General features: G+C 36.3%; 1 protein-coding gene across 1 annotated transcript; it reads left to right on the forward strand.

Annotated features, from left to right (window-relative positions):
• The first annotated feature begins 1,714 nt into the window (after positions 1 to 1,714).
• On the forward strand, positions 1,715 to 26,605 carry LOC127871030 (uncharacterized). The gene is made up of 7 exons (XM_052413652.1): positions 1,715 to 1,859; positions 9,071 to 9,143; positions 9,547 to 9,640; positions 11,233 to 11,382; positions 13,916 to 13,991; positions 16,603 to 17,210; positions 24,568 to 26,605. The coding sequence occupies exons 1-7, from the start codon at positions 1,728 to 1,730 to the stop codon at positions 25,157 to 25,159; spliced, it is 1,725 nt and encodes a 574-aa protein (XP_052269612.1). The 5' UTR covers positions 1,715 to 1,727; the 3' UTR covers positions 25,160 to 26,605.

The raw sequence follows: 26,605 nt of genomic DNA on the forward strand, positions 1-26,605 counted from the left end.
ATTATGATTTTGACGATGTTTTTACAATTCTCCCGACAGACGTGTTAAAATGTCATAAATGCGTGAATTACTATTTTTGCCCTCTGTTCGTTATGATTAATTGGGTTTATTTCGGAGTTAATGAGGTCCTTCAGCGCATATAGGCTCCATTATGCGAGGACTCGGATTGTGGACTTATTGAAACTAATACGCACGCATTTAGAACGTAAGTTCGTTTAAAATTGAAAATTAAGAATTTTTAAATTAATTCCCCTTACACTAGCCGATTGACATGTCCTGTTGAAGCTTTTAAAATCTGTTAAATCAGGGAGCTATTTTTGTATAGGTTCCGGGTTAAATTCAGATCATTGCGCTATCTATAGATAGAAACAAATACTCATCATTTAAACTTTTAATGAAATGCAATATTTAACATACAAACCGACAATCGATTCAATTAAAAAATTAACAATCAAAACAATTACAAACATTGGTAACAGTTTTTAAAACGATCATGGTTTTCAATTAATTTTACTGGACTGGGCCGAAAAAGCTTGGGGCCGAAAGAGCCTGCTACCATCATGGCTATAATTCGGTAATCGTATTATAAGTGAGACAGCGATTTATCTTAGTGTCCCCTACCGGTTTCCTCTGAGGGGACTTATGGTTTGCGCTCCGTCAGTCAGTCCGTCTGTCAGTCTGTCAGTCTGTCAGTCTGTCCGTCACTCTTTTCTGAATCCTGCGATAACTTTACAAGTTCTTAATATTTTTCATGAAACTTGAAACATGGATAGATGGCAATATGGACATTATGCACGTTATTTCATTTTGTTCCTACGTCAACAATTCTGGTTGCTATGGCAACAAATACACTAGAAATACTGCTGAAAATGGTGGTTTTCTGGATCCTGTGACAACTTTAAAAGTTCTTCATATTTTTTCATGAAACTTGAAAAATGGATATATGGCAATATGGACATTATGCACGTCATTTCATTTTGTTCCTACGTCAAAAATTCCGGTTGCTATGGCAACAAATATAAAAAAATTAAATAATCTGACAATGGTGGAATTTCTGACAATGGTGGAGCCGGTAGGGGACCATATTGCTTGGCAATCTCTTGTTTAAATTTGCTATCAAAGATTTTTTTGTTCCTAACATTAAAGTACATTATGATTTTGACGATGTTTTTACAATTCTCCCGACAGACGTGTTAAAATGTCATAAATGCGTGAATTATTATTATAGCCCTCTGTTCGTTATGATTAAGTGGGTTTATTTCGGAGTTAATGAGGTCTTTCAGCGCATATAGGCTCCATTGTGTGAGGACTCGGATTGTGGACTTATTGAAACTAATACGCACGCATTTAGAACGTAAGTTCGTTTAAAATTGAGAATTAAGAATTTTTAAATTAATTCCCCTTACACTAGCCGATTGACATGTCTTGTTGAAGCTTTTAAAATCTGTTAAATCAGGGAGCTATTTTTATATAGGTCCCGGGTTAAATTCGGGTCATCGCGCTATCTATAGATAACTTGTGTGATTGAATTTTATTTCCATTCACCCGGATTTTGCAAGTAGTGATTATTTGAGGCTCTTAACAGATTTATTAAGTTAATAATCAGAACGATGGTACGAAGTATTTTATACAAACAAAACACAAATTTAAATCGATAATAATTTTATGGTATTTTTTTACAAGGGTTGTAATTGATTAATGCTGAGAACCAATCGGGCAGAGTTTGAATGTACAAAATACAAGTCGACAACAATATAATTGTTCGCTTCTTTCTAAATGGCCAGTCATTTCCGTTGAAAAGTGAAAGCAGCAGCAAGATGCCAGGCAAGAAAAAGAAGTACAATGCTCGTTTTCCACCGGTAAGGTTATCTTCCGACACATGTAATGTTTCGCTATAACGTTTATGTAAGTAAACGAACAGTTGAAAATCTATGTCAGCACGAACATCAGTTCAATGAACTATACATATTAATGTGAAAATACTGAGCTCAAGCCAGGGATTGAACCCACTACCTCCAGAGTGGTAGTCAGACACTTTAACCACGTCGCTAAAGAGCTAGCCCAACAGCAAGGCTGTTGGAAGTGACCTTATTTCACACACTCCTCCCCCTTTTAATGTTTCAAGGTCCAGACACGCCCGCTACAGCATGTCTTGCATCCGCATTGCCCTCCCAGAAACCATTAAACAGCTCAGACCCATTCCCGCATTCACAGTACTTTTTTGCCTCGTCGCCATTAATGTGAAAATACTGAGCTCAAGCCAGGGATTGATCCCACAACCTCCAGAGTGTTAGTCAGACACTTTAACCACGTCGCTAAAGAGCTAGCCCAACAGCAAGGCTGTTGGAAGTGACCTTATTTCACTACAATATTAATTCATACTGGTCACCGTCATGCCTCAATTTCAAGAATTCAACTTTCAAGACCAATAACTTTGACTGAATTGACCAAAATTAAATCAATGTGACTATTGTCAACCATGTATAAATAACCTTTCCAGTTTATAAGCATACAATTTGACAAATAAGTGCGCTTGTAGATCATTCCAACTAAACAAAATTCTAAATTTATTAGACCATAGCCTCATATCAAGAGTTTCCCGGTATAGATCATTTTATTTACCATAAGAACATGCACTTCAAGTATTTTGTTTCACTGACATTACTACGCTTGAAAATAAATACAAACACAACCAAACGAGAATCCTGACACTGCTTTCCACAGGATTTTTTTTCAGGCGCCCCGGGACTTCGGGTCCCCTCCCAAAGTTGATTTTTTAAATTTAACATATCAATTGACATTCAGTGGTGCATTATAACTAAGAGATAACTGACAAAATAAAAATAACCAAAAACGTAATTAAATTTAAAATAAAGCGTACTAAAACGCAAATACAAATTCAATAACATAATTCCTGTAAAAAACCTTGCATCACGAAACGAAATTCTTATGAACAACGGGTGTATTTTTAAGACTGGTTATTTTCTGTACAAAAATGTACTGTATAGATAATATGCCGTCCCATGAAGAAAAGAAGGCAGTCTTTCCAGCGTTTATCAATCTTTGTGATATTATGGTAATTATTCGTAGACCCGTCTGATTTCAACTTTCATTTTCAAGGTATTCAACTCAAAATGACCCGAAAACAGGATGCATCCCTTTGAACAGACATAACTTCATCAAATCTGTAGCGATTTTCACGCACTCGGTTTTATTCAACGCAAAAATGAATGAACTTTGATCAGATTTTCAGTAATTGTTTCTTGTTACGAACAGGTACCTTTTTAAATTCCATTTGTATGAATAATATAGTAACCTTAGTAGATTTTTAACCAGGTTTTCCGAAGGAAAAAACTGGTTATTAGATTGGCGAATGCGGGCGGGCTGGCTGGCCGGCGGGCGGAACAAGCTTGTCCGGGCCATAACTTTGTCGTTCATTGTGAGATTTTAAAATCATTTGGCACATTTGTTAACCATCATTAGACGGTGTGTCGCGCAAAAAAATTACGTCAATATCTCCAAGGTCAAGGTCACACTTTGAGTTCAAAGGTAAAAAAAAGCCATAAATGAGCTTGTCTGGGTTATAACTATGTCATTCATTATGAGATTTTAAAATCATTTGGCACATTTGTTCACCATCATGGGACGATGTGTCGCACGAAAGAATCACGTCAATATCTCCAATGTCAAGGTCGCCACGACTAAAAATAGATTTATTTTAAAACAAACTTACAAAGGGGGTTAATTTTGTTTGTTCATTTCAAAAGTTCAGTTTGAGTTTTCTCCCTTTATCAGATTTTTTTTCACAATGAAAACCTGGTTTTGTGACAATTTTGTCCCTTGTTATTATATTCAGGGTTTTTTTCCCCACTTTTTGAGAAGATACATGTAGCCCATGGTTTTGGAATTGGGAATTTTATCGACATTTTCATGAAATTGGGAAAATAAATTCATTAGCCTTTTTTTCACACGAAAAGTCCACTGATTAGGGATATACTAAATTTGATATCACTCTTTATAATCATTCAATTTAAAAGAACGAAATCATATAATACTTTGTTAGATGAAATTGAATATAAATTGAGATAAAATACAATACACATACAGGGCCCTCAATCTATAATATCTGCCGCCGAATTTCGGCTGCAGTCCCCACCTGATAAGTTGTTTTTTTGCCCCCAAACTGATTTTTTTCCCTTCAGAAAATGTAAAAAAAAAAAATTTTTAATCGCTGATTAATAGTTGAAAATTGACTCCAATATATCACGGTCCGTAATATCGCTTTGTCCAATATAGTCCTAAAAAAAAGAAGTCTTGTTTCCGGTTAACCGACCGACCCTGTTTTTTAACCGCCGACTCAAAAAAAAATCTGTTATAAAATCCGCATCAGAATTTAATGTCCGAAATTTACGCAACTGCAGAAAGCGCCTGAATCGTTCAGAATTGTTATTTTTGTTAATGTTTTGTTTCATTGACATTTATTCTAATCAATAATTGCTTTATTCAACATCCAGTCTTCAGGTATCAAAGAATATTTATTTGTACAGTAATTTACAGATAAAGACAAAAGCTTTTTCTGTTACAACATCCGTGTCCGAATTTTATGTCCGAAATTTACGCAACTGCGGAAAGCGTCTGAATCGTTCAGAAATGTTATATTTGTTAATGTTTTATTTTATTAGCTCATCTATTTTTTGAAAAAAAATTATGAGCTTTTGTCATCACCTTGGCGTCGGCGTTGGCGTCGGCGTCCGGTTAAGTATTGCGTTTAGGTCCACTTTTCTCAGAAAGTATCAATGCTATTGCATTCAAACTTGGTACACTTACTAACTATCACGAGGGGACTGGGCAGGCAAAGTTAGATAACTCTGGCGTGCATTTTGACAGAATTATTTGCCCTTTTTATACTTAGAAATTTGAAAATTTTGGTTAAGTTTTGCGTTTAGGTCCACTTTTCTCAGAAAGTATCAATGCTATGGCATTCAAACTTGGTACTCTTACTTACTATCATGAGGGGACTGGGTAGGCAAAGTTAGATAACTCTGGCGTGCATTTTGACAGAATTATGTGCCCTTTTTATACTTTGAAAATTTGGTTAAGTTTTGTGTTTAGGTCCACTTTATTCTTACAGTATCAAAGCTATTGCTTTCATACTTGCAACAGTTATTAACTATCATAAGGGGACTGTGCAGGCAAAGTAATGTAACTCTGACTGGCATTTTGACAGAATTATGTGCCCTTTTTATACTTAGAAAATTGAAAATTTGGTTAAGTTTTGTGTTTTGGTCCACTTTACCCCTAAAGTATTATAGATATTGCTTTCATACTTGGAACACTCGCAAACTATCATAAGGGTACAGTAAAAGGACAAGTTGCATAACTCTGGTTGTCATTTTTACGGGATTATGGCCCTTTTTTGACTTAGTAACTTTGAATATATGGTTAAATTTTGTGTTTCGATCCACTTTACTTCTTAAGTATCAAGGCTATTGCTTTCAAACTTCAAATACTTTCATGCTATCATGAGGTAACTGTACCTGGCAAGTTGAATTTTACCTTGACCTTTGAATGACCTTGACTCTCAAGGTCAAATTATAAAATTTTGCTAAAATTGCCATAACTTCTTTATTTATGATTAGATTTGATTGTTACTTTGACAAAACTACTCTTACCTGACATACCACAATAGACTCCACCCAAACCATCCCCTGTGCCCCCCCCCCCCCCCCCATTTTTTTTAATTTTTTTTTTACGATCATCTCACAAATGACCACCACACCACCACACCCTCACACTATACCCCCCCCCCCCCCCCCCGATGTTGTTTTTTTTTGGAGTTTTTTTTCGCATTCTATACCCCCCTTTTCACTCTGCTCCTTTCTCCTTTGTGATTGAAAATGAGAGTCCCTTCACCTTTAAAAAGAAAATAGAAGAGCGGTGCTCTTGTTTACATTTATTCTGGTCAATAAATGCTTTATTCAATATGCAGTCTTTAGTTTTCAAAGAATATGTATTTGTACAATAATTTACAGTAAAAGACAATCTGGATCAAACATCTTCTTATTAAAAACTATAACTGAAAGTTAGTACTATGTCGTCATGCATTTCACACTGCTGATACCTGAAAATAATGACATTCTCATTAAGTAAAATATTCAATTAAGTGTTGTGGTAAGAAAAAAAAACCTTACTACCGACCCACATTTAAATTAGATTACTGTTATATAGTCATTAGATTGAGTAAAAGTTCACCTTCCTGTCCGTTAGACAGTCACATATATAGAAATATATGTTTATAACAGTTAAACACAGTTGTTGTTTTTTTAAAATAAAAATTTCCCCATTTACAAAAAAATCCCCCTCCTAAGAACTGCGGACCCCTTCCCCAAAAGTAGTGTGAGGGCGCTGGCATATGATACTTCTTTCTAAAAAAAATTATTTTTTTTTAATTTTTTTGAAATTGGGAATTTTTTGCGACATTTTGGGCAAAAAGTATACTTTTTGGGATTGGGAAAATAGCCGAATTTCGGCTATAAAAGCGGGCCAAAAAAAACACCTGTAAATAATTTTATATATGTCAATCCCAAAATTATCCAATTGAGTTAAAAAAAACGGGTGTGAAAAATCAAATTTAGCTCAAAAGTAGCGGATGAACAGTTTTGCTAAAACTCTATTGAATTTACTAAAACAGGGGTTGATTACCCAATTTACCCCAAAAGTTATCAATAGCCCTGAGATTTGATGAAATATTGCCACTTAACATGCATAAATCGCTTGCATGGTGTGTGCTTGTTAATACAACGCTCAATATACCCATGCTTTGTATGCACATGACTTTGTACATGCTGCATAATTTTTGCGTCCTTTTTATTGAGACAAGGGGTCAACACGAAATAAATTATCACTGTTTATTTGAAGCAAGAATCTGTTAACGTAGAGTTAACATTTACATTCGGAAGTGGGTTTCTGATTACAAATTTAATTATGCTCATTTGAGACTTCAAGAAAACATTAACAGTTGCGTAATGAATTCAACGATAATTTGTTAAAACGCTTTACAAAACGAGTAAATGTTTTGACAGTATTATTCATGAAATGCACAACTTCCACGAGATTTACAGCCATCATCAGTCTTCTAAGTAACTGGCCAAAATGTATGTGGCAATAACATGTATGTCAGAGTAGTCTGCATGATTTAACTGCAGGTAGTGCCTGCCTACAAGTGCTGTCGCTTATACAAAGCGTACACTCTAATTGGCCAATATAGATTTTCCAATACAACGACGCTCAGCCCTTAAGCAGCTTTAGTTGGGTAAAGCGTTAGATGTAGTTGACAGAGGATCGTAAATTGGCTTTTAGAATTGTCTGCAAAGTCAATATCGCATTGATCTTAAGAATGGCTAGTTGTAGTAACAGCCAAAATACACTGATCGGAAAATTTCAGGCACCCCGCGGACTCTGATTTCGAAATTCAAGCGTCCTGGTGAGGGACCGTTAAATAGCCTGTGGAAAGCACTGGGACAAAACTGGGTTTACTGTTTGGGTGTTGTGAACACAAGCTCATTAGGTCAATTGATCAATTGTTTCGACTGCAACGTTTTGACAAAAGGAATTCATATGATTATCCGGAGCAGCACTAAACAGTAAAAACGTTAGACACGCATTTTTGTCAAACATTTATTTTAATTGCAGATTGCGAAAAAAATCAATTGGCAGATTTGGCAAATGACTGCAGAAGCCCTTATTCTCATCATTTGTCTGCATGCATGTGCAAATGAATGGCTTATTAAGGTTGATTTTTAGCCGGATTTTTTTCGAGAAAATCTCGGCTTATAGATTGATGTTGTCGGGCGGGCGGGGGGGGCGGGCGGGCGGGGTGGCGGCGTGCTCGAAAATGTTAAAGTTCTTATTTCATGGTATAACTTTGGTATGCTTGGACCTAGAGTCTTCAAACTTGACATGAAGGTTGGCCAGGATTAACAGATGACCACTGGTCATTTCAAGGTCATTCATTTGAAGGTGAAGGTCACTGTGACCTTCAATATAAAAATGTTAAAGTTGTTATAACTTTGGTATGCTTGGACCTAGAGTCTTGAAACTTGACATGAAGGTTGGCCAGAACTAGTAAGTAACCACTGGACATTTCAAGGTCATTCATTTGAAGGTCAAGGTCACTGTGACCTTGAATGTAAAAATGTTAAAGTTGTTATAACTTTGGTATGCTTGGACCTAGAGTCTTGAAACTTGACATGAAGGTTGGCCAGAACTAGTAAGTAACCACTGGACATTTCAAGGTCATTCATTTGAAGGTCAAGGTCACTGTGACCTTGAATGTAAAAATGTTAAAGTTCTTATTTCATGTTATAACTTTGGTATGCTTGTACCTAGAGTCTTCAAACTTGAAATAAAGATTGGCCAGTACTAAAAGATGACCACTGGTCATTTCAATGTCATTCATTTGAAGGTCAAGGTCACTGTGACCTTCAATGTTAAAATGTTAAAATTGTTATAACTGGTATGCTTGGACCTAGAATCTCAAACTTGACGTAAAGGTTTGCAAGCACACTTAGATGACCACTGGTCATTTCAAGGTCATTCATTTCAATGTCATTCATTTGAAGGTCAAGGTCACTGTGAACTTAAATGTTAAAATGTTAAAATTGTTGTAACTTTGGTATGCTTGGACCTAGAATCTCAAACTTTGCTCATGCCTTGAAAAGTACTTACATTTCATTTTGACCTTTGAACAATATTTCAGTAATTTAAGTATTGCATTGACAAAAACACGAAAGGTACTTTCCTGTCATTTAAATCAAAAATCCGGCTTCAATGCGGTCATCTCCGACCGCGGAACTCTTGTATGAAAATAAATTATTAAATACATTCTCTGATACTACAAAACAAAATTAATTACTATTGTATAAATCTCTTTGTTCGTTTATGTTAGGATACCATTTCTTCTGATGTAGCTCGTTGGTCATCAATATATTATCTGTTTTGAGAAAATTAGTAAAATCCTATAATCACATTTTAAATAAAACTATACCATTGTACATTATTTATTTGACAGGCACGAATAAAAAAGATCATGCAGACTGATGAAGATGTTGGTAAAGTTGCTGCGGCTGTGCCAGTAATCATCTGTATCCTTTCTGTTCAGATCAATAAGCAACAGTGGGAAAAGTTGTGCATTCAATCTAAATAAAGGCTGGGAGTTCTCATTATGGTGTTCCAACTTAGCATAATTGCTGACTCAAAGGAGCCATTAAATGCTTGCTTCTTTGAATTGTAGCATTTTTTTCTGTTTTTCTATATGACAACAACATAATAAAGCAACAATCATTTAATATTACAGTAAAATTTGGAGTAAGCTGATGATAACTAATATAAGAAGGGAAATACACATTAACATCTCCTTGACTTTTAGCTCATTAAGTATTTTGGTTGAATAAGCAGAGTAAATTCCCAGCCTTCTGGTACTTAATTAAAAAAAAATTAATATGGCCCCTTTCACCAAGTACACGTTGTTCCTTAACCTATCATTAGCCCGAGCCTTGGAGCTGTTTATTGATTCCCTAATTGAGAAGACGGCATCTGTAACTAGGGGTAAAAATGCCAAAACACTGTCAGCATCACACATGTAAGTCACGGTGGTTCTATTTTCACACATGAAAGTGATGGTGGTCCAGTTCCAGAAAAATTGTTTCAGTTTCATTTATTGAACATCCATCATTTTACGGAGATGTTTTGAAGCGTGTCCGCAAATTAAAATATGTTAAACCAAATGTTCATATTAAACTTTTCAATTTAATTAACTTGTTTTTATCAAAAGGATACGATGCTTATGTACTTAAAAACACGTGTTTGATGGTTTTCGATTCACTATATCTTTCTTCCCTTAAAATTTGGAATCATTAGTGATATTATAGGCATTTTTCACTGTTGAATAAAATTGTGTCATTGTGTCGTATGAACAAATCTGCATGAATACTACATTATAGGCATTTGTCACTGTTGAATAAAATTGTGTCATTGTGTCGTATGAACAAATCTGCATGTAAACTACATTTGGACTCAAATCGTACATCAAATCATTTCTGTCTTCAGTTGTCAAAACACCAATATACTGTTTGATTCCAATAATGTCGCTTTAATGGAATTACCATTTGTATTCATTTGCTTCTTAATATTAAATCACGTAAACTTGTTTTATTAGTAGCACAGCCCGATTAATATTTTTATTTAGTACTGCCCTTGGAATTTGTTCACGTCATTATGTCATTATGGATTTTTGTGACGTCATACGACCGACTTTCCCAGTTGTAATCTACATGCATAGGTTATTGGGTTTATAACGTTCCATTTTATTTATATTTTCTCTCTGATAGGCGTTTCTTGTTTGATTTAATTATTTTTAATTTGTTTAGCAGTCACATAAACAACCAAGCTATGTAATATGGAATTTTTACACCCATTATTGCTGCTTCTTCCTGTATTTGCGCGATGATTATCTGAGATATTAACTCTATGATTCTACATTCTCAAATCTTTTCTATAAAGAAGGAATGTAGTTGACAATTGTTAATAGTTTTATTTGATCGTTCGTCAAAAAGTTGTAATTCTGTTACTCTTGTATCTTCAATGCAATTGAGTAATTAAATAGTAATTAAATTGAATGCGTTTTAATTCCCTTTTATTATTGTTTAATTTGAGTTACAATGCTATGACGTTAAATTTTATTTACACTTGAATGTATTATGAATATTGCTGGGCCAAGTGTGAGGTTGAGCGCTCTATAACCAGGTTTAAACCCCCAATGCTTTGCATTGACCGTTCCAAGGCGGTGACCCCAGCTTTATTCATATTTTGTGTTTATGTTGGTTTGTATTGTGCTGTATTGTGCTGTTTTGTACTGTTTGGGCAATCGGTCACTTGCCTTAAATAAAGGACCAACTAATTGTTTTTAATGAAAATTCAATACTGCTCCAGCAGCTGGAGTTTCACTTCTTTATATTGATTATGCCACCATGTGAAAAAAATTCATTGCAATATGCTTTTTGCACAGATCGGTTATGCTTAATCCTCAAGTAGAACATATAAAATCACTGGAGGATCATATTTCTTGAGTCAACCGGTAATTATTTCTAGAAAACTCAAGCATATTTTATCTGAATTACCTGCCAAAAAGTTTTGTTCACTGATGTTATGCTTGTACTTTTGGGCCCATTACAGAAAGCAGGCGATACACTCAGAGAAGACATTTGACTTTCTCCGGGATCTGGTACAGAATGTTCCTGATCACCAGGCAGACGATGAGGGGGAAGGTCCTGGGCCTGTAGCATCCTGCAGTGTTGTGCCGGAGAAGAAGATACGTGTTCCAAGGTTTTTAACATAGTTATTTTGTTGATTATGAAGGCATTAATTCAACATTCAGATACAATTTGATGAGGTTATTTATCTAGTTGAAGCATATTGGCTGACTCTGTTTTGTTCAGTTTTGGAAGCCTTCATTTCAAGCTGCCTTTTATGAAAAATACTCTTTATTGTACCCCTGCAAAAGAGTCTGCATATGTGGTTGGTTTATAACATTATCTTGTCCTTCAATATTCTTCTTCTGAATAGAAAAATAATAATGTGACATAATTCTTGTCTTTGATAACTTTCAAACCACCATATTGTTAAAAAATTTGGATTAAAAAAAACAACTGGAGTGGCAGATTTCCATGTACATGTAATTGAATACAGTTCATATAAATACTAATTTCCAGCCGTTGGCCATTAACAATTTTATAAGGCCTAAATGTGTCAACATAGTCAAGCAGACTGAAGCTAAATAATGTGTACGATTTCCATGAAACTTTATACACTACAACCATAATGCGGGAATTTTTTACTTTTTTTGTGGGTGGGTGCAATCTTAGATAAAAGATTGCACTACTTCTTCTGTTGAAATGTTTGTTTAATTAACATGAAACCTCACTCATTTGATATTCTAAAGGAGAAGAAGTGTGCATGATATTTTACTGGATAACATTTGAAACATACAGACATCCCATACTCGGCCGGACAGGCCCACTTTTGGGGTATTTGTTCCGGCGTCCCGATATTAGACTATTTGTCCAGACATTCGTAAAAACAACGTATGTTCTATAAATGAAATTTGCTATACAAGCTCTGTCTTGCTTAAACTTACCATTGTTAATCCCTTTATTGCCCCCTATTAACAAACCATTTCTACCAGTACTTCTCGAGACCAGTGTTGGTCTCAGCGATTTATTGGCAATATTGTTGATTTTATCAGGCAGTCACACCATGGTGTATTTATTATAGGGGTCGCTAATTGCTGTCAATAGATGCACTATAGTGAATTAAAAGCCGACTGCTTTTGTATTTAACTGCGCAATCAAGTCAAAAATTAATATTACGCAGTATTATGTGTATTTTACCATCTGAAGCAAAAAAAAAACATTTTTGTAAATCAAACAAATAGACTACAGTAAGGTGGCATGATTGATCGTTTTAGGTGTTCAGCTTTTTAGTCATATGGCCTTACATTTTTTATGGAATGGTCCGCTTTGGACCTGAAAAATTCTGGCAGCCATCACGCATACAATTTTGTCCTTCTAACCACTATATCAATTATTGTTTGATTGATATATAAACTTTCACTTGTATTCTAAAAGAGTAGTATTGTGTGATCGCACCTCTTAATATTTTTGTAAAAGAATATCTCTATGAAATTTCATGCAGTTTTTAAAAATCAGGGATAGTGTTCCTATTCGCAACTAAATATTCATGATGTTTATGTGTGATGCACACATAAAAATAGAAATTCAAGCGTGCAACACTGTCTTGTGCATGCTTAAAAGATCAAGTATAGTAAACTCTCCATATCTATTTAAAGATGATGCAGGCTGCATTTATTATTTTACAAGTGTTATGATGTGCAGTTAATATTACCCAAAATAAAGTCCGGTTGGTTGACTGGTATAGGTTGATTTCTTGCTACATTTGCTCGAATAGATTTTAAACTTTTTAGAGTCTCATAGTTATCTTCCTGATAATTGTGAAGCAGAAGTTGTCTGCATTTAGCTTTGTATTGAATGAAATCTGTAAAATGGGAGAGAACCTCTTGCCATGCAATTCAATGTCTGATCTTGATCTGTTGACATAAGTATGGCTTTATGATATTTGTTATTGAGTTATAGTGATATTTTGAAAATTTAAGTAAGATTTTAGGGAATACTTATTGTTTTTAACCAGGTTTTCCGAAGGAAAAAACTGGTTATTAGATTGGCGAATGCGGGCGGGCTGGCTGGCTGGCTGGCAGGCGGGCGGAACAAGCTTGTCCGGGCCATAACTATGTCGTTCATTGTCAGATTTTAAAATCATTTGGCACATTTGTTCACCATCATTGGACGGTGTGTCGCGCGAAATAATTACGTCGATATCTCCAAGGTCACACTTTGAGTTCAAAGGTCAAAAAATGGCCATAAATGAGCTTGTCCTGGCCATAACTATGTCATTCATTGTGAGATTTTAAAATCATTTGGCACATTTGTTCACCATCATGGGACGGTGTGTCGCACGAAAGAATCACGTCAATATCTCCAATGTCAAGGTCGCCACGACTAAAAATAGATTTTTTTTTCAAACAAACTTACAAAGGGGGTTAATTTTGTTTGTTCATTTCAAAAGTTCAGTTTGAGTTTTCTCCCTTTATCAGATTTTTTTTTCACAATGAAAACCTGGTTTTGTGACAATTTTGTCCCTTGTTTCTCCATTAGATTAGAGCCCTATTTTGGCAGTAAATTATAGCAAAAAATTCCTGCTACTTAAGAAATTTTGGTTAATGGAGGTTCATTAATGAGGTGAAGAAGTAAAATAAATAAATGAACATGATTTTATATTTTAGAGTGAAAAAGGAGGGCAGTAGGGGCCCGGGTAGACCTCGGAAAGTCAAACAAGAGGAAAGGCTGGAGCAGAAGTCGGTATGTTGCTGTCAAAGTTCTTCAATAACAGTTCCAAGTGTTTGATTTTAGTGTGTTTGTAGAGTTTGTTCAGAAAGACCATAAAAAACGCAGTCTTATTTAAAGTAAAGTAAGTCTGAAATATTGTTATGATATGATCTTTAAATTGTTTGTAGTAACTATTGATTGTTCGAACCATACTTTATACAACTGCAGATAGGGGGTATATACCAAACTAAAGTTGCAAAAGTACATTTAATTTGTGTACGCAAACGTTTTCTAATCAAGAAAACCAGAAAATTGGACCGCACAAATTGGGCCACCATTTTACTATTGGTTGATCTTTTAAATGAAACATTGATCTGTGTCACTGAATGTAAATGTTTATTTTTGAGTATTACAAAAATTTAAAACATTAAGTGTTTTTTATGAAACTGGGCATTTTTTATGGTAAAGTAGGGAAAGAGTAATTCTAATGGTTGTGCTGTCAGTCTTTTGCTTTGTGGACTACTTCAACATTTTTCAGGCGATTAAATTGAAACTTAAAATACGGATTATAATGAAGTGTAGATGTGCAAGACACTTCATGCCCAATGATCCAAACATTTTTTAGCTCATCTATTTTTTGAAAAAAAATTATGAGCTATTGTCATCACCTTGGCGTCGGCGTCGGCGTTGGCGTTGGCGTTGGCGTTGGCGTCGGCGTCCGGTTAAGTTTTGCGTTTAGGTCCACTTTTCTCAGAAAGTATCAATGCTATTGCATTCAAACTTGGTACACTTACTTACTATCATGAGGGGACTGGGCAGGCAAAGTTAGATAACTCTGGCGTGCATTTTGACAGAATTATGTGCCCTTTTTATACTTAAAAAATTGAAAATTTTGGTTAAGTTTTGCGTTTAGTTCCACTTTTCTCAGTAAGTATCAATGCTATTGCATTCAAACTTGGTACACTTACTTACTATCATGAGGGGACTGGGCAGGCAAATTTAGATAACTCTGGCATGCATTTTGACAGAATTATGTGCCCTTTTTATACTTAGAAAATTGACAATTTTGGTTAAGTTTTGTGTTTAGGTCCATTTTATTCCTTAAGCATTAAAGCTATTGCTTTCATACTTGCAACACTTACTAACTATCATAAGGGGACTGTGCAGGCAAAGTAATGTAACTCTGACTGGCATTTTGACAGAATTATGTGCCCTTTTTATACTTAGAAAATTGAAAATTTGATTAAGTTTTGTGTTTAGGTCCACTTTATTCCTACAGTATCAAAGCTATTGCTTTCATACTTGCAAGATTTATGAACTATCATAAGGGGACCGTGCAGGCAAAGTTATGTAACTCTGACTGGCATTTGAACGGAATTATGGGCCCTTTATACTTAGAAAATTGAAAATTTGGTTAAGATTTATGTTTTGGTCCACTTTACCCCTAAAGTATCATAGATATTGCTTTCATACTTGGAACACTCACAAACTATCATAAGGGTACAGTAAAAGGACAAGTTGCATAACTCTGGTTGTCATTGTTACGGAATTATGGCCCTTTTTTGACTTAGTAACTTTTAATATATGGTTAAATTTTGTGTTTCGATCCACTTTACTTCTTAAGTATCAAGGCTATTGCTTTCAAACTTCAAATACTTACATGCTATCATGAGGTTACTGTACCTGGCAACTTTAATTTTACTTTGACCTTTGAATGACCTTGACTCTCAAGGTCAAATTATTAAATTTTGCTAAAATTGCCATAACTTCTTTATTTATGATTAGATTTGATTGATACTTTGATGAAACTACTCTTACCTGACATACCACAATAGACTCCACCCAAACCATCCCCCGTGCCCTCCCCTCCCCCCCTCCCCCCCTCCCCCCCCTCCCCCCCCCCCTATTTTTTTTTTTTTTTTTTTTTTTTTTTTTTTTAAGATCATCTAACAAATGACCACCACACCCTCACACTATACCCCCCCCCCCCACCCACCCCACCCCCTCCCCCCCTAATTTTTTTTTTTTTTTTTTTTTTTTTTTTTTTTTTTTTTTTAAGATCATCTCACAAATTACCACCACACCCTCACACTATACCCCCCCCCATTTTTTTTTTAAAAATGGTTATGTTTGAAATACCGTCCAACCATCGCACCCCAAACCCCCCCCCCCCCCATCGCCCCCCCAACCCCCCCCCCCCCCCCCCCCGGATTTTTTTTTTTTTTTTTTTTTTTTTTTCGCTTTTTTGGAAGATAATGTAATAAATGTCCACAACCCCACACTATACACCCCTCTTCACTCCGATCCTCCCTCCTTTGTGATTGAAAATGAGAGTCCCTTCACCTTTAAAAAGAAAATAGATGAGCGGTCTGCACCCGCAAGGCGGTGCTCTTGTTAGTTATTTGCCTTCTACATAGCTGAAAAAGAAGTGCAGGGACATTCATCATATTTGTGATGAAATGATAGTTAACTGTTCCATTTAGTTGTTCCCTGCGAAAGGCAGAGAGATATAGAATCGGCGTTGTCCTTCCGTCCTTCTGGCAGTCTGTCATAAAATTTTGAAATTGGGATATCAATTGAATGAATGTGCATGCTTGTTTTTGTTGTGTATTTGTTTTGTATTAATAATATTGTTTTATAATAGGAAAGTGATGAGCAGACAGAATCAGATGATGGTGGGACCTGTGATAGTGAGAGTAATTCCCCTCAGCCTTCCTATGAGTCCCCCTCCCAGTCCAGTGCCCCTGCCAACTCAGCGCCATTCCAGCTTCAGCAGCAAATGGAGCTCCTGAAGTCAATGCAACAGTGTTCCGAAACCCAGGTTTCTTCAGGGCAGTCCAGCCTACCCCTGACACCCTCAGCTTACACGTCAAGTAGCCAGCCAATCAGGAGAGAGCCCTCACCCCGCCTGTCCTACCCACCGCAGTTGCCTCAACAGTACCCACCGAGCACCTACCCACTACCGCACATGCATTTCCCTCCATTCTCACCGTACCCTCTGGGGGTGATGCCTGGCCTACCTGGGCTGCCTAAGACAACCTCAACGTTCGTGCCTCCTAGTAATGCAGGAATGCTTGCGTTCTCTCCTGGGTTCATGCCTGCCCCTCACCCACGGTTTATGATGCCCACAATGGGCATGATGATGCCAGATGGACATAGAACTTCACCCTCTATGGTTCCCCCTTCAACGTTTGCTCAGGATCCTGATGATGGGAACCAGCCCCTGGATATGACCATGTCTAGTAAGCACAGGTGAGTTGTAGGGCAGTACCAGTCCAATTGGGAAAATTGTGTGCAAAAAAAACCCCAGAAATTTGGAAAATAGGCTGTGTGAAGTTTTCATATTGGTAAATTGTTGTATATGATTTAAAATTGATAGCTAAATGTTGTTAAGTTGTGAATATTAAATTAACTTAGGTTCAAGCCATAGAGCTGCATAGAAAAACTAACAAAATGTTGCATTTTATTTACCAAAAAAAAAAAAAAAATTTAGTTTCCTTCAATTGGGATTTGTTTGACAGCTATTGGGATTTTTTTTTTTCCTTATTGGGAAAGTGCCTTTTTCTGTTACCTTATAAAGAATGAAAAAATGGCTGTGTTAGGGAAGTTCTGTATTGCTTGCAGTACTGTTCAAGCATATTTTTTAAGCAATAATGTAATGTGTTAAGTTGTGGCCTGTTCTGACATTTTGCGTTTAATGTTATTTAATTTAGGAGTCATGAATCTTAAAGAGTGTGGTTACATGACAATGACACAAAGTAACTTTGTAGTTACCATAGTAACCATTTAAATATGGAACACAATTTGATTCATTGGAAATATGAAGTTTTGACGGTTGAATGGAATTGAATTTTGTCTCTCAAATAAGAGGTTATGAAAACATAATTAATCTTAAATTATTTGACATGATTTCAAATATAAAAAAAATAATGGCCAAAGCTGTAGCATGCTTAGAAATATGTATCTTGGGAATTCAAATATTGTGGTCTGTCATACCAAAGTCTCATTATATGCCAGTTATAAATCAAAGTACTCAAAGTACTGGTGGAGCGATTTTGCTAAAATTTTGTGGTCATTAAAACACTTTACACCGTGATGCCAACCAATCACCTTTTTAGCTCACCTGATTGCTCAGGTGAGCTTTTGTGACCGGTCTTTGTCCATCGTATGTCCGTTCATCCATCAGTCTGTTAACATTTGCTCGTAAACACTCTAGAGGCCACATTTCTTGTCCCATCTTCATGAAACTTGGTCAGAAGCATTGTCCCAATGAAATCTCGGCCGAGTTCGAAACTGGGTTGTGCCGGGTCAAAAACTAGGTCACTAGGTCAAAAAAAAGAAAAAAACTTTTAAACACTGTAGAAGTCACATTTCATGCCCAATCTTCATATAACTTTGTCAAAATGTTTGTCTTAATGATATCTTGGTTGAGTTCAAAAGTGGTTCCGATCCGTTGAAAAACATGGCCGCGTGGGTGGGGCAGTTTACCTTATTTGGCGATAGAGAAACCTTGTAAACACTCTAGAAGTCACAATTTTTGCCCAATCATCATGAAAGTTGGTCAAAACATTGGTTCAAATAATGAACGACGAGTTTGAAAATGGTCGAGATAAGTGTAAAAACATGGCCGCCATTGGGCGGGGCATTTTTCTCTATATGTATATAGTGGCAGTTTTCCCTATTTGGCTATAGAGAAACCTTGTAAACACTCTAGAAGTCACAATTTTTGCCCAATCATCATGAAAGTTGGTCAAAACATTGGTTTTATTGATATCTCGGACGAGTTTGAAAATGGTCGGGATCGGTGAAAAACATGGCCACCAGTGGGCGGGGCATTTTTCTCTATATGTATATAGTGAAAACATGTGAACACAGTAGAAGTCACATTTTTGGCCCAATTTTCATGAAATTTGCTCAGAACATTTGTTTCCTTGATACATGGTTCCGGTCAGTTGAATAACATGACTGCTGGGAAAGGGACAGTTTTCTCATTATGCCCCCCCCCCCCCCTTTCGAAAAAGAGGGGGTATATTGTTTTGTCGGTCCGTCCGTCCACCAGATGGTTTCTGGATGATAACTCAAGAGCGCTTATGCCAGGGATCATGAAACTTCATAGATACATTGATCATGACTGGCAGATAACCCCTATTGATTTTCAGGTCACAAGGTCAAAGGTCAAGGTCACTATGACCCAAAATAGTAAAATGGTTTCCGGATGATAACTCAAGAACACTTATGCCTAGGATCATGAAATTTCATAGATACATTGATCATGACTGGCAGATGACCCTTATTGATTTTCAGGTCACTAGGTCAAAGGTCAAGGTCACGGTGACCCAAAGCAGTAAAATGGTTTCCGGATGATAACTCAAAAACGCTTATGCCAAGAATCATGAAACTTTATAGATGCATTGATTATGACTCGCAGATAACCCCGGCTGATTTTCAGGTCACTAGGTCAAAGGTCAAGGTCACAATGACCCGAAATAGTAAAATGGTTTCCTTATGATAACTCAAGAATGCTTACGCCTAGGATCATGAAACTTCATAGGAACATTGATAATGACTGGCAGATGACCCCTATTGATTTTCAGGTCACTAGGTCAAAGGTCAAGGTCACAGTGACTCGAAACAGTAAAATGGTTTCCTGATGATAACTCAAGAATAATTAGGCCTAGGATCATGAAACTTCATAGGTAAATTGATCATGACTGGCAGATGACCCCTATTGATTTTCAGGTCACTAGGTCAAAGGTCAAGGTCACAGTGACAAAAACGTATTCACACAATGGCTGCCACTACAACTTACAGCCCATATTTCATTCATTGTATGTGTGTGTCCAAAAACTTTAACCTTGGTTAAAGTTCCTTGGTTAATGTTTGATAACTTTTGAAATATTGAAGATAGCAACTTCATATTTTGCATGCATCTCACTGAGCTGCACATTTTAAGTGGTGAAAAGTCAAGGTAATGGTCATCCTTCAAGGTCAAAGGTCAAATATCATTGTACTTTTATTATGCCCCCCTTCGAAGAAGAGGGGGTATATTGCTTTGCACATGTCGGTCGGTCGGTCCGTCCACCAGGTGGTTTCCGGATGATAACTCAAGAACGCTTAGGCCTAGGATCATGAAACTTGATTGGTACATTAATCATGACTCGCAGATGACCCCTATTGATTTTGAGGTCACTAGGTCAAAGGTCAAGGTCACTGTGACCCGGAATAGTAAAATGGTTTCCGGATGATAATTTAAGAACGCTTATGCCTAGGATCATGAAACTTAATAGGTAGATTGATCATGACTCGCAGATGGGTGACCCCTATTGATTTTTAGGTCACTAGGTCAAAGGTCAAGGTCACGGTGACCCGAAATAGTAAAATGGTTTCCGGATGATAACTCAAGAAGGCTTATGCCTAGGATCATGAAACTTGATAGGTAGATTGACCATGACTTGCAGATGACCCCTATTGATTTTCAGGTCACTAGGTCAAAGGTCAAGGTCACGGTGACCCCAAATAGTAAAATGGTTTCCGGATGATAACTCAAGAACACTTATGCCTAGGATCATGAAATTTGATAGGTTGATTGATCATGACTCGCAGATGACCCCTATTGATTTTCAGGTCACAAGGTCAAAGGTCAAGGTCACGTTGACCCGAAATAGTAAAATGGTTTCCCGATGATAACTCAAGAACGCTTATGCCTAGGATCATGAAACTTGATAGGTAGTTTGATCATGACTGGCAGATGACCCCTCTTGATTTTCAGGTCACTAGGTCAAAGGTCAAGGTCACGGTGACCCTAAATAGTAAAATGGTTTGCGGATGATAACTCAAGAACGCTTATGCCTAGGATCATGAAACTTCAAAGGTACATTGATCATGACTGGCAGATGACCCCTATTGATTTTCAGGTCAAAGGTCAAGGTCACAGTGACCCGAAATAGTAAAATGGTTTCTGGATGATTACTCAAGAATGCTTATGCCTAGGATCATGAAACTTGATAGGTAGATTGATTATGACTCTCAGATGACCCCTATTGATTTTGAGGTCACTCTGTCAAAGGTCAAGGTCACGGTGACCCGAAATAGTAAAAAGGTTTCCGGATGATAACTCAAGAACGCTTATGCCTTGGATCATGAAACTTGATAGGTACATTGATCATGACTGGCAGATGACCCCTATTGATTTTCAGGTCACTAGGTCAAAGGTCAAGGTCACAGTGACCCGAAATAGTAAAATGGTTTAACGATGATAACTCAAAAAAGCTTATGGCTAGGATCATAAAACTTCATAGGTACATTGATCATGACTGGCAGATGACCCCTATTGATTTTCCGGTCACTAGGTCAAAGGTCAAGGTCACAGTGACAAAAAACATATTTACAAAATGGCTGTCACTACAACTGAGAGCCCATATGGGGGGCATGCATGTTTTACAAACAGCCCTTGTTTCCTAAAACTTTAACCCATTTATACCTAGTGGACTGTTACATCCAGCTAAATTGGATCAATTTATCATGACTGGCAGATGACCCCTATTGATTTTCAGGTCACTAGGTCAAAGGTCAAGGTCACAATAACAAAAAACGTATTCACACAATGGCTTCCACTACAACTGACAGCCCATAGGGGGGGGGGGGGGGGGCATGCATGTTTTACAAACAGCCCTTATTTAAAAAGAGCAATATCAAAGCAATATGTCCAGAATGACTTCCCCTTGAATATGAGAAAATTTTGATATCCGGCTTGTTTACGCAATTCCACAGTTTTCATCCAATTATTTCCAATTTTGCAAATTTCCAGTATCTTTATATCAATGAGGAATTGAACCCTATTACATATGAGCAGTATCGGAGAAATAAGTACACAATAATCTCCCCTTGAATTTGAGAAAATTCTCCTTGTTTTCGCAATTAAGTACACAGTTTCCATCTAATTCTTTCCAAACTTGCGCAGTGTTTATAGCAGTAGAGCGAATCAGGCCCTCATGGGCCTCTTGTTGATGAATTTGGATACTAAAGGTCAATGTCAACTTGGGGTCAAGGTAAAAAAGTCAACAGAAAGGTCTTTTCCAAAGGGTTGTTCTGTCCAAGAATTAAGTAAATCCATTCAATAAGAGGGAAAAAAGTATCACCCAACGTGGTATTCGAACCCATATCCAGAGTTAAACAGTCTCGTGTTTACCGTCTTTGTCTCCGCAATATGTATTATTAAAAAATCAAACAATTTCCGATAGCTTTGACATCCTCTAATTGGTCATTTTTTGCAAGGGAAAATACTGATGTACTTAGTCACAGTGTTTGTGTGGGGCATTAATACCAATACTATGCGTTCGGAGCTATTTTGTATGCGAATGCAGAATCTGGATGCAAAGTGGTTAGTTGCAGTAATGGACTTCTTTCTTCGGTATACGTATATTATGTTACCTATAGGGCAAATTGCAGAAGGCAATTGCACCCAAAATTGTTGATGCTAATGTTGGAATTGAAAGCTATAATGTTAATTGAAAGCCAATATCTCATGAACTGATTAATAAAATGTTCCTGTTTAGTCAAAACCTAAACAAAGGACTATAGTTTCAGAACAGGATACATTTATTTCTGTTTTTGACTCGAATGCTTAGTAAATTATTTGACATTATTTCAAAGGACTTTTTTTAAAGGCCAAAGCTTTAGCATGCTTAGAAACATGTATCTTGGATATTAAATATTGTGGTCTGGCCATCTAAAATCTCATGAACTGTCAGCTATATTTTTAGATGCCAAATGTTAGGAATTGAAAGCTTTAATGTTCCTCAAAAGCCAAAATATTGAAGCTTTAATGTTCACTGAAAGCCAATATCTCATGAATTTGGTGATACAATTTTCCTTTTTTAGCCAAAACCTTCTTGAACTGATAGCTATAATGTTCTCAAAACAGAGAAAAATATTTTAGATATTATCTTTAAAAAAGTTCTTTGAAAGCCTTAGTCTCATAAACTAATAGCTTTTATGTGAGTGATCAAATCTCATTATGAAATTGCTATCATGTTCATTGAAAGCCCAAATCTCAAAAACTGAAAGCTTAAATGTTCTTTGAAAGCCCAAATCTCATTAACTGTATGCTATTATGTTCCTTGAAAGCCAAAATCTGATTGATTGATGCCTATAAAATTCTTTGAAAAAAAAATTCATAAATTAATAGCTTTAATAAATCACTTCAAATGATTGTTATTATGTTCCTCAGAAGCATTACAATAAAAGTTATGATAGTTATTATGTTCCTGAAAAGCCAAAATTAATGGACTGATTAGATTAGTCAGTAATGTCTAGAAGCCAAAATATTATAAACCAATGGCTGTAATGCTCCTAAGAAGCAATATTATTACAAAATGAAAGCTACATGTATGATGCTCAAAGCCAAATCTCATGAACCGATGGCTATGATGATTCTTAGAAATCACAATAGTATGAAGTTATAAACCGATAACTATAATGTTCCACAAAAGCCAAAATCTCATGAAATGTAGTTAGGATGTTCCTGGAGAGCTAAAAACTCATGAATTGATAGGTAGACTCTTAATTAAAAGCCTAAATCTTGTATATAATAGCTATTGCGTTCATTGAAAGCCAAAATATTGTTGAAGACATTTTTTAGTTTTGGTAAATTTACAAAATTAAAAACACATGTTAAATATTAATTTTGCAAATTTTCATTATAGTTATGATATTTGCGAGAAAACAGTAACAGTGAACAGTTACCATGCTCTGTTATATCCATTGTATGCATCTTTTGACAATTAAAAAACCTTATAAGTATAAAGCGTTACAAACACGAGATGATTGAATAATTTGGTGAGTTCTGTTGTTATCGTTATATTTTGTGACATTACGAGCATTGCTAATATAACATATAAAATACACCACATTGATAATTGTATGAACACGGAATGTTGAGTGGTTTAAATGCTAGCTTTTTACTTAAACGGTCAGTGGTTAGAGCCCAATTGAGGATTACTTTTTATGTCCCCCACCACTATAGTGGGGGACATATTGTTTTATTTCCATGACCACTATAGTGGGGGACAACATATTGTTTTTGCCCCGTCTGTTGGTTTGTTGCTTTGTTTGTTTGTGTGTGCCAACTTTAAAATTTGCAATAACTGTAGCAATATTGAAGATAGCAACTTCATATTTGGCATGCATGTGTATCTCATCGAGCTGCACATTTTGAGTGTTGGAAGGTCAAGGTCATCCTTCAAGGTCAAAGGTCAAATATATGGGGACATAGTGTTTCACAAACACATCTCGTTTTTCTTTCATTTTATTTTTGTTTTTCACTGGGGCTATTTGGTTCCAATGTTTATATTTATCAATTTGAAGCATTTAATGACAAACTTCAATACATTCCATAATTTGTGAAAATGTCCCTTTCATGGTAGCTATTGTGCTCATTGAAAGCCAAAATTTCATTAACTGTTTGCTATTGTTTTCATGGAAACCACAATCTCATGAATTGATAAATGATTATGTTCCTTGAAAGCCAGCAGACCATATCAGTAAATGAGTTGAAAGAAATGAATAACTGCTTATGTGTCTTGAGGGAATGTTGATTGTTCCTTTCCAGATCTCAAGAAGACCACAGTTCTTTACCAGCGAATGCAGTGACGTCTGCTCATGCTTCGTCACAGCGGTCGCTGGGCATGACCCCCATTGGGTCCAGTGTCTCCTTACCTATGGGCATCACCACCCCCATGATGGGCATGAGTCCTTTCCTGCAACCCAGCATGCCTTGGTCGACAGAGATAAATGTCAGCTCAAATGCAATGGACTTGCCAGAAAGTGTTCAACGTTCAGCAACTTCGTTACCAGAAAGAAAGCGTAGCATTTCCATGGAGAGTGCTGTTAAGTCAAGTAATGGTAGCAGTGCAGTACAAATATTAAGAGATTATTCAGAAAAATTCAGCGAACAGACTAGTGGTAATGCAAACTTAAATCAGACTTCGCCGAACAATATGGTTGCAAACCATGTGAAAGAAAATGGCAAAACCTCTATAAACTTTGTTGACTCAAAATCCCTGCCTGTGAAAGGCGGAGGTTCTAATTCTCAGTCAGTACAACAAGACAGTAAGGGTTTGTCCTTCAGAAGGCTGGCTGAGTTTGCAACTGCTCCGAACTTGAAATCTCATGCAAATGTGGATGAGGACTATGATGCCTGAATGTAATGAAGCTTTAATAACCCATTTATGCCTAGTGGACTCTACCATCCTTCTAAATTGGATCAATTTATTTCCAAAATTAGGGATGTCGAATATATTTATGCCCCCCTTCAAAGAAGAGAGGGTATATTGTTTTGCACATGTCGGTCGGTCTGTCCACCAAATGGTTTCCAGATGATAACTCAAGAACGCTTAGGCCTAGGATCATGAAACTTCATAGGTACATTGATCGTGACTGGTACATGACCCCTATTGATTTTCAGGTCACTAGGTCAAAGGTCACTGTCAAGGCCACGTTTGAGGGGGCATATGTCTCCGACCGCGGAACACTTGTTATTTCTATATTTAGAATATTTCTTACAGAAATTCCTTTAAGCAAACAGTGCAGACTCTGATGAGACATCACATCATGTGGCGTTTCATCTGGGTCTACGCTGTTTGCCAAGGCCTTTTTTCTAGACGCTAGGCATAAATGGGTTAAATTCCCACCTTGTGCTTCTTTAACAAAATGCATTGATCAAATTGATTTCAAGTGTTCTGTTTGATTGTGTAATTATTGGTTCATAAAGTGCTGTTTTGACACTTTTGTGTAATTGTTATATGTTATTCATTGTCAATTTATTAAGTTTGTTTTATTTTCACAGATATATGTGTGTGCGTTGCATAATATCTAATTTTGCATTAGCATTGAGTTTATGTAAGTTGGGATACTATCTGGAATTCTCATTTTGGTTGTTTTGGAATTTATGTTAGTATTTGAAGACACATGTGAAACAAATTGAAAATGGCATGCCTGTATGAGGAAAAATGGATTTTTAAAATCAAAATGTTAAAAATAGCATGTGCCTATTGAATTTGTATATATTTTTTTTAAACTTTGTTTTACATGAGTATGCAAATATTTATGTTTGATATTAAAAGTATTTGCATTGTTTCAAGCAGAAATATAACATTTTTGTTGAATGTTTTAGAATATTTGATGGACTGCCAAGCTCATATAATAGAGCGCTGGACTGAAAATCTGATGATCTAGAGATTGATGCTAGGCCTGGCCATATATATTGTGTAGGGATTGTTCATGGAATCCTTCCTATGGCCATTCTCCCGCTACCTCTGATTCAAGCAGGGCAGTTGTCAAGTACTGACATACCTATGTACACTAAGTAGTGGTAACCGTGCTATCACAGGAAGTTTGAGTTGGTAAACTGGCCAATGTGATGTGATTGAAATACTGTTGAAATCAGCAAAACATCATACTTAATAATAAACATAAACAAACATTTGATGGTTCTGCTGATCATTTTAATTTTCAAGCGAATGAATAACTTGTTTATAGCAAATGTTTCTGTTGTATGACATTGCTTTTTCTGTTAATATGTCCATATATTGTTTTGTTTTAAAGATGATATTGTTATCAAGTCAGAAGTAAAGCATTCTATTTTTGGA

This window comes from Dreissena polymorpha, chromosome 3 (assembly GCF_020536995.1).
Source record: "Dreissena polymorpha isolate Duluth1 chromosome 3, UMN_Dpol_1.0, whole genome shotgun sequence".
Lineage (NCBI taxonomy): Eukaryota > Metazoa > Mollusca > Bivalvia > Myida > Dreissenidae > Dreissena > Dreissena polymorpha.